Source organism: Takifugu flavidus, chromosome 11, assembly GCF_003711565.1.
Source record: "Takifugu flavidus isolate HTHZ2018 chromosome 11, ASM371156v2, whole genome shotgun sequence".
Classification (NCBI taxonomy): domain Eukaryota; kingdom Metazoa; phylum Chordata; class Actinopteri; order Tetraodontiformes; family Tetraodontidae; genus Takifugu; species Takifugu flavidus.
Window position 1 is genome coordinate 528,155 of NC_079530.1, and position 9,508 is coordinate 537,662.

Consider the following 9,508-nt stretch of genomic DNA (forward strand, 5'->3'; position numbering starts at 1 on the left):
GTCCACAGTGCCCAGCTGGGTGTCCCTGAAGAGTGACCGGTCCAAAGATAGACCAATAACCTTCAGGAGTTCAGAGGAAATGTAAGAAAACTAAAGCGTGATGATGTGTTTGTGTGGCACCCTTTAAACTTTGATATCAGACCTCAAGGCTCACCTTTAAAGTAAGGTTTTCTGAACCACATAACTCTGCCTTAGAACATTTCACAACCATACAAAACATCATTTTGTGGGTATTAGCCTCCACTATCGTGAAAAATTAAATTAATGAAACGGTGCACCAACATGTCAGGCGTTCGCTCCCATTAACTCCCATGTTAATTTTAGTGTGGTAAATCTTTTAAAACTGAAAATTGCTTGTGTTTTTAACTGGTCATTTCTCCTACATGGGTTAACATCATCTCACTAAAATTCCTAGGCATATATTTTAAAGTTTCCCAACAATATCCACCATTGCAGAGTGCTCCAGCTCTCCATTTAGATACGGATGGGTAAGACATGGCAGGTCTGTGCAGCTTGTTCTGCCACACTGTTCCACCACATGTCATGAAAATTCATTAAAAAGTCTATTGATAAGGCTCCTGGTTCTAATAAACCCATAGACAACAATATCAGTCATTTCTAAATGGTTGAAATAAGCTTTTGAATACGCGTGACCTCTGTGCTATTTAATGATCAGTTTCAGAGACCAGACGACTGTATTTGGAGCATAAATGGAGAACTTTTGTTCTGTTCTATGAGTTATATTCCTGATTTGGCACTTTTATTTTTAACCTAAATTCACAATGAAGAAAAGCCACTAAACACTTAGATCAAATACACTTTTCTCCAACTAAACGAGCTTGTTAGAACGTAAATAACTTTATATGTTTTGCTCAGTGTTCATTCAATCTTCAACTGTCAGAGCAAACTGAAAGTAGAAGTGAACGCAGCCTTTCTTAGGCGTTGCTAACGCCCAGTAGACATGTATAACCACTATTCCCATTTTTGACAGCTATCAGAAACGGTCTGCTTCCATTGGAGATTCCTCCTGTCCCGAGGGTGAAAAGAAACGGAGAACTGAACTGCAGACCGCCGACCTGAACAACAGCGTCTCACGTAAGCTCGTACATTTGTATTTATAAGATACTTTTGGGTCGGAATAAAGGAACAACTTGTGTATTTACAATGTGCAAGAGAAGATCCAGAGAGCACTTGTTTGGTTCCACTGGAACCCCTGGACCCTCTTCAGACCTTCCTAAATGCTTAGACAGTATTTAGCAACATTTAGTCATTGAGTTCTGGAAAGTGTTAAAGAGTTGAAGGCAGGTGACCTTTACAGGACAATGGGTCTGCTGAGTATGATGTGTTTGGAGAAGGTTTGATGTGTTTTTCTAAATATCATCCAGCTTTTACCAGCTGTTTAGTCCAAGCAAACTCTTGGAAGACATGGAAATGGTTGTTATAGACTAAATTAGATTGAAACCCAATGAAATAAAAGAATAGGTGTACATAAGAAGACATAACATTTCAAACTGACAGTGAGATGGGTCATGACCCGACTGTTGCTTCTATCATTCAAACATGACAGAATATTTTCCAGTTGAGGACATCTGTGTTCCTGCTGTAGATGACAATTGTAAAAGGATTTAAAAGATTGTTTGTTTCAGAGGGTGGTGAACTGCAGGAGGTGATAGAAGGACATAAGATCAGTCTGAAGAGAAGATGTGAACATGTGACTGAAGGAACTCATGAAGCAGGAAGTGGAACCCTGCTGAACAAGATCTACACTGAGCTCTACATCACTGAGGGACAAAGTGAGGAGGTGGACACACAACATGAGGTGAGACAGCTTGAGAGAACCTCCAAGAAGAACATCCAGGACACTCCAATCAAGTGCCAGGACATCTTCAAAGTCTTATCTGAGCAACAGAGACACATCAGAGTGGTTCTGACCAACGGTGTCGCCGGCGTTGGAAAAACCTTCTCAGTGCAGAAGTTCAGTCTGGACTGGGCAGAAGGTTTGGAGAACCAAGACATCAGTCTGGTGCTTCCGCTCTCATGCAGGGAGCTGAACTTGATCAGAGATGAGCAGCACAGTCTTCTCTCACTGCTTCATGTTTTCCATCCAACATTACAGAAGATCAGAGCAGAAGATCTGACTGTCTGGAAACTTCTGTTCATCTTTGATGGCCTGGATGAAAGCAGATTTTCACTGGGTTTCAACAAGCATCAGCTCATCTCTGATGTCACACAAGTATCGTCCGTTGAGGTGCTCCTGGTGAACCTCATCCAGGGGAACCTGCTTCCCTCAGCTCTCATCTGGATCACCTCCAGACCTGCAGCAGCCTATCAGATTCCTCCCTCGTGTGTTGACAGGATCACAGAAGTACGAGGCTTCACTGACTCCCAGAAGGAGGAGTACTTCAGGAGGAGGTTCAGTGATGAAGATCTGTCCAAGAGAATCATCTCACACATCAAGGCCTCCAGGAGCCTCCACATCATGTGTCTGATCCCAGTTTTCTGCTGGATCACTGCTATAGTTCTGGAGGACATGATGACCAGAGACCAGAGAGGAGAGCTGCCCAAAACCCTGACTGACCTCTACTCACACTTCCTGAGGGTTCAGATAAAGAGGAAGAAGCAGAAGTATGGAGGAAAGCAGAGACCAGAGGAACTGACTGAGGCTGATAAAGAACTCCTTCTGAAGTTGGGTCGGCTGGCGTTTGAACATCTGGAGAAAGGAAACATCATGTTCTACTCAGAAGACCTGGAGCGATGTGGACTGGACGTCTCCGAGGTGTCGGTGTACTCAGGAGTTTGTACAGAGATCTTCAAAAGAGAGAGTGTGATCTTCCAGAAATCAGTCTACTGCTTTGTTCATCTGAGCGTTCAGGAGTTTCTGGCTGCCGTCTACATGTTCCACTGTTACACCAGATACAGTCAGTTCCTAGAATATTCTGAACCAGTCACATCTCTTGATGACTTCCTCAGGAGAGCACTAATGGAATCTCTTGAAAGTGAAAATGGCCACCTGGACTTGTTTGTTCGCTTCCTTCATGGTCTCTCTCTGGAGTCCAATCAGAGGATCTTGGGTGGACTGTTGGATCAGAGGAACAGCCACCCAGAAACCATCCAGAAGGTCCTCAACAACCTGAAGGAGCTGAACAGTGGTGAATTCTTCCCAGACAGAAGCATCAACATCTTCCACTGTCTGATGGAGATGAAGGATCATTCAGTCCTTCAGGAGATCCAAAAGTTCCTGAAGTCAGGGGAGATATCAGAGAGGGAACTGTCAGTGTTCCACTGTTCAGCTCTGGCCTACCTGCTGCAGATGTCAGAGGAGGTTCTGGATGAGCTGAACCTGTGGCAGTACAACACCTCAGTGCATGGACGACGTCGCCTGATTCCAGCTGTGAGGAACTGCAGGAAGGCCGTGTAAGTAAAGATTTCTGGGGCCGGACATCGGCGTTTAAATCAAGCGAGTGGATCATGTCAGGTAGCAATACCCCCTCCAGTGGTCATTCCTTCAATTCTTTATCTCCATTGCAGCATCCATAAATTAAAAACAACAATTCATCCAGAAATGTTCAACACCGGCTGGATATAAGTTCAAAGGTCAATCCAGACAAACCAACATGAGGCAGGAATAATAGGAGCCACAAGTTAACTGACTATCATGAAATTACTGTCATGTCATTAAATCACTTTTGTTTGTTTGTATACATCGTATTCTAACGACAGAAAAACACATTTTAACGAATGACACGTGACTATTTTGCTTCATTTGTTCAACGTAAAAACAGCGGCCTCGTTGGTTTAAATGGGTGTTTTAGGTCTTTGTGGCGGTTCCGTTTGGAGCCTTTATGTGACCCACAAAGTTGTTTGAGCCTTTCCACACCCGTTAGGTGGCAACTTCATCACTAGCAACAAAAGGTGCAGTGAAAATGATGTGAAGGGAAACAGGCAGATAGAACAGAAGCTGAGGGCAATCGATGCAACCAGAGACTCTGATGTCATCGATCGGATCGCTGAATTAAGACTTGACGCACCATCGTACAAATTGGATGAAATGCAAAATATCCAAAGAGCCGATAGACAGATAAAAAGATGCACGTTTCTTTAAACCATTTGCTAGAATCATTTTAAATATTGAGTAATTATGAGCTGTTCTAAAATAAGACAAATGTTGAGAATAATTCAGTTCATTTCAGATCTGATGGTCGTTCAAACTGTTGCTCTACGGTGTTGAATTGAGCTTTTCCAGGAAATGAGCTACATTTGTGTTGAGGTAGATTCTCAGATAAGTTGATGAGAAATCCCAAAGTTTGACTCACTATTTTTGTTTCATACACAACAGACTGTCTGATAGTTTTCTTTCAACGAGTGATTGGGAAGTTGTGACCTCAGCAATGACGTCAAACCCTTCTCATCTACGGGAGCTGATCTTAAGATGGAGCCAAAGTCTGACAGATGATGCAGTAAAGTTACTGTCTTCTGCAATGATGCATCCAAACTGCAGACTGGAGACGCTCAGGTCAGGAGGCCTCTGTTGGTCTTTTCTAAATTTCTTTACATTTTCTGCTTTTCTCTTCATTTTCAGATTTAGAAATGTGTTTTTATTTGCCCCATTGATTCCTTTTCCAGGCTGGTGAACTGCAGTTTATCAGAGATCAGCTGTGGCTCTCTGGCCTCGGCGCTGAGGTCCAATCCCTCCCATCTGAGGGTTCTGGACCTGAGTTGGAACCATCTGGAGGATTCAGGAGTGAAGCTGCTCTGTGCTGCTCTCCAGGATCCTCTCTGTGAGCTGGAGACTCTCAGGTCAGTCAGAGATGATCCAGTACTTTCCCAGGTGTAACTAGTTAGACAATAACTGTTTCCATGTTTGATCTTTGTTATAAACGTAGTGTTACAGTTCTCAGAAAAAAGACCACACAGGACAGATTTACAGTATTAAATTGGTTGTGGAAATCTGTCCCATGTGAGGATGGTCATCAATGACTAGAAAGGAAGTATCAGTTGTAGATTTGTCTTGTTTTATTTTAGGCTGGCCACAAAACCGCCCAAACATTCAGACCAATCAAAAATGGTTCTTCCTGTCTTTTAAAGATCAGAAGGAAAACTAGAAACCCCAAAAAGAAAGCTGCTGCAGTGTGCCATGCCCCTTCTCTCCTGAGAAAAGCCATCCCAAAAAAGAGAAAAGCCCAAGTGTGAAGTGAGCGCCCTGTTAAACCTTGGTACCGAAAGCCTGCAGTCATTCTCATCTTAGGTGGCTTCATTCCAGCCAGAAGCCCAAACCTGCCTCCCTCTTAAAGGGGCAGCAGGTCAGTCCAACCACAGAAACCTTCATGAAGATCTGAAGCTTTCAGCATCCACAATTGTTGCACCTCACTTCCATTGGAGTCCAAATCAGAAGTCAACAAGTTGATTCTACACCGATTCTACACAATGCAACCATTTTAAAAAGGTTTCCATCCATAGGTTTTCACACATTTTTATATACCGTATTGGCCCGAATATAAGACGGTGTTTTTTGCGTTGAAACAAGACTGAAAAAGTGGGGGTCGTCTTACATTCGCAGTCAAGACATTATACCCATTCACAACGCTAGATGGCGCCATATATATTTAAAGCGAATGCTGAACTTAACGTCCCAGGCCAAAGCGAACCCCTGTCACGAAGAAGAAAAATAAAAATAGCGGTAGCACGAAGAAGAAAAGTAAAAAATAGCGGTAAGAAAGAAAAGAGAAGAAAATAAGAGAAGAGCTAACAGAAAATAGAGAAATGTAGCGACAATCTGTAGAAAAGTTGGTCGAAGATATAATCATTTGTTTCAGATGTACTGTAATTATTTTCTGTATAAAAATTACATTTGGTGTTCAAAAAGTCTTTTTTCAAACTTGAGTCTTGAAAAAGAGGGGGTCGTCTTATAATCAGGGTCGTCTTATATTCGGGCCAATACGGTAAATGTTTGTTCATCGCCTCCTTCTGTTGTAATGGTCATTAAAGAAAATGACCTTATTGGAGTTTTTCTCCTCACAAATATGACTTTCTATGAACGATGCAATAAATGCAGCTTGCAATCTAAGACAATATGGAAGTATGTGTATATAATAGTAGTGGAAGTAGCTCATGAAATAATACATTTGCTCTTCTCATCGAATCTCTCTATGTTATTAAAGAAAAACCTGCTCTTAGTCAACAACATCTAAGACATCAGCCAAAAATCCTAATTTTCTACAATCTAATATAAAACAGTAGCGAAGACTCTTTCTGCAGAGACACTGGTGGCAGGAATGCAGAAGTATCACCTGCTCAACTTGGAAGGTGGAGCAGAAACCACCAGCTGAGAAGGTCCTCAGCGAGAGGAAGTGGTGGAGAACCATGAAACTTGCTAAGCTCCACCTCAGCTCCAGACACGGGCTGAGCTGGAGCTGTGGCACCAGGTATCGCCCAGAAGAGCCTCCAACAACAAGCTCTTCTCTTGGGAGGAGAGGGCTTTGAATCTCAGCTCAGTGTGCTTGTCTCTAGTAGGTGGCAGCTGCACCTTTTCCTGAGGTCCTTGTTGATGCCCTGAGGGGAATTGATGCTCCTGCAATGTTTTCTGGCAGCATTGAGCTTGCAGTGGGGCAATCAAACCCACTGTGGGGGGGCTCTCTTTCCTTCTCTCATCTGGAGAACAAGTGACACCAGCTGCCAATCATTGTTGGAGAAATGTGCAGTCAGGGGAACGATGCGTCCAGACTATAGCCACCCTTCCAGCATCCAGCAGTGTCTAAAACCTTTGATTTGGTTTCACCAGAGAGTGTAGGGATTGCAGGGTCGCTGCAGCATCGCCCACAAGCTGTCAGGAGTGGGTCGCTTTGTCCCAACTCCTGACAAGAGTTGAGTGCTATTGAGAAATGTGGTCTCACACACTTGGAAGGTATTTTGACCCCACACACTGTAAAGCCAAACCCCTTGTTACCTGCTTGGCACTTTAGTGGTTCCTGGTGGTGGGTAAGTGTAATTGCAAGTATAATAGGGAAAGGTTTGTGACGTCACCACGCAGAGGCGTGCCTTCCTCACCTGCAAGGTGTTTCCAGTTGTCCTCATTCCCCAAGTTAGAAAAGCAATGAAACAATTCTCGAGGTGTTTGCTCACAAGATCTGGAGGGACAGTTGGTAAGCACCATTTTAATTTGTTTTAAGCCTTAAATTTCAGTGTGTCGGAAGAAAGACGTAATACTGTATTGTGACTGCGCTGATTGTTGTGTTAGAACGTTCACTTTCACAAACAGCACTGTTTACAATGAGGATGTTGGTGTTCAGTGAGAGGTGCAGGCCCAAACAGGTATATTGTTGTAGTTTGTAGCGACTAAAACACAATTAACCCTGGTTGTCTTAGTGAAATTATGGTGTAGCTACTTCCTTGGTTACATTATTGCGACTTTGCACATTTATAACTATTGGGTTTTATGTGTAATATGTCTGAATTTATTAAATATGTTCATTCCTTTATTGTTAAGCAATTTCATATGTTTATATTTCTTTTCTATTTCAAGGTTTTTCACCTAGTGGCCACTGGGCTACCTGTTGTGGTCTTGGGCTGTCTGTAAACTAAAAGTCACCCTGATGAAAATATTATAATAAAGGGAAAAAGAAAACGGAAACCCAGACTGTTGCCTCTGAGTGAAACCCTACTAAACCTTCAATCTTGCAATTCCTTTCAAGTTGGAAAATAAGGGCAAATAAAAGAGAAAAGGGAAAACCTTTACCCCCAAAAATAACTTGACACACACTTACATACGCTGTAGATCTTGTCCAACCGCCCTGAAAGAACCCAAAATAGGAACATACAGCAGATAAGCCGGTGCAGGACCAGAGGTTTGTTGCTTGTAAGCTGTGTTTTGCTCTGGTACATGTTGATTTTTATTTGTCTTCTCTCAAAATAATTGTTATTTTAGCCTAAGTGGCTGCAGTTTATCAGAGACCAGCTGTGATTCTCTGGCCTCAGCTCTGAAGTCAGACCGCTCCCATCTGAGGGTTCTGGACCTGAGCGACAACACGTTGCAGGATTCAGGAGTGAAGCGGCTCTGTTCTGGACTGGAGAGTCCAAACTGTAAACTGGAGTGGCTCAGGTCAGTCTTCATTTTTCTACCTATATACCAGCTGCTAAGATGGTGAAGTGAGGCTGTTCTCACACGGCTGTGATGCACCACATTAAAAACATTCCTTGGAATATCGTGAATTCAGGTCTGACCCAACTAAGAACTAATGTAGGTTTAGTACTGAGGCAGATAACATGCAGACCTGCACCGTATAACCTCATCCTGCATTTTTCAGATTAGAGCTCTGCAGGTTATCAGAGATCAGCTGTGGCTCTCTGGCCTCGGCGCTGAGGTCCAATCCCTCCCATCTCAGAGAACTGGACCTGGGTCAGAACCAGCTGAAGGATTCAGGAGTGAAGCTGCTGTCTGATCTTGTAGAGAATCCACACTATGGGCTGGAGACATTGAGACAGTAGCTGGTTGAAGCCAGTCAACTCCCGCTCATCTGCTGCATCACTCACTGACCACTGGTGAAGAGCATCTGTGGAAACATCTGCCGTCTACTCCCTCCATAGATGAAGAATTCAGTTTTTAAAAAGTGCTGGTGGACTTTCAGGAGATCAGTCGATGGTCGACAAAGCAGAAGCAGCTTCGCCTTGAAGTTAAATTAATTCCTGGTATCACACAATGCATCTTTATAAAGTTCTAAATGGCTCCTCGGCCACTCTTGGAAGCATGGAAACATTCTCTTAATTGTCTCTTCAAATGTCTGTATTATACGTTACTATTTTACATCATGCCTTCAGAATCTTTAGGGTTTAGTATTTATTGTCTCTGACATGGAGCATTGGAATATTTCAGCTGCAGCCAGCAAAAACCCATCAGAATGACGGCTATCGGTGGGAACCGCAGCTCATTTGACTTTAGTCAGTCTGTTCAATGTTATAGGATTTATTGCAATCTAATAAAAACTATGAATAAATGTGGGAAATAGGAAATAAAAAGAAGCAAAATGACCAAATAAATCTCCCATGAATACTGTAAATTTAAAGATGTCAAGAATGGAATATCAGCTTAAATGGAATCAAACATAAAGGGAAAAGGCCTCCTTTAAGTTTACTGCAAAAATAAACACAAAATCAAGAGCAACACGCGCCAAAAACGTCTCATTCTCTCTTCTGTCTCCACTCATTCTTTTATATTCTCTTGATAATGGGGACGGGGTCGTGTGATAACAAAACAAGCTAATTGGGGACTATATTTTTGTTGCAAGAACTTTGGCTCTTCAGAAGTTTCTATGTTGGCTTCCACAGATTGTGCATCCACTAGAAACTCAGTGTTTTTGAGGAACTACCAGGAGTGGCTGGAGTGGAGGCCAATGACGCTATAGCTACATATAGCTATATATAGATCACCGTGATCCTCAACCCAAAAAACCACCAGTTGGCGCAGCAATACTAAAGATAGGAGGTTGTGGTCGTTGCGCAGACGCGGAGTGATATC

At 42.8% G+C, this 9,508-nt stretch overlaps 1 protein-coding gene across 1 annotated transcript; it reads left to right on the top strand.

The window, feature by feature from the left end:
- Nucleotides 1–7: 7 nt before the first annotated feature.
- LOC130533405 (NACHT, LRR and PYD domains-containing protein 12-like) lies at nt 8–9,154 on the top strand. Its single transcript, XM_057046769.1, has 7 exons — nt 8–81; nt 992–1,095; nt 1,647–3,414; nt 4,337–4,513; nt 4,624–4,797; nt 7,922–8,095; nt 8,301–9,154. Exons 3-7 carry the CDS (start codon nt 2,480–2,482, stop codon nt 8,479–8,481), a joined length of 1,641 nt encoding a protein of 546 aa, XP_056902749.1. The 5' UTR covers nt 8–81; nt 992–1,095; nt 1,647–2,479; the 3' UTR covers nt 8,482–9,154.
- The last annotated feature ends 354 nt before the right edge of the window (nt 9,155–9,508 follow it).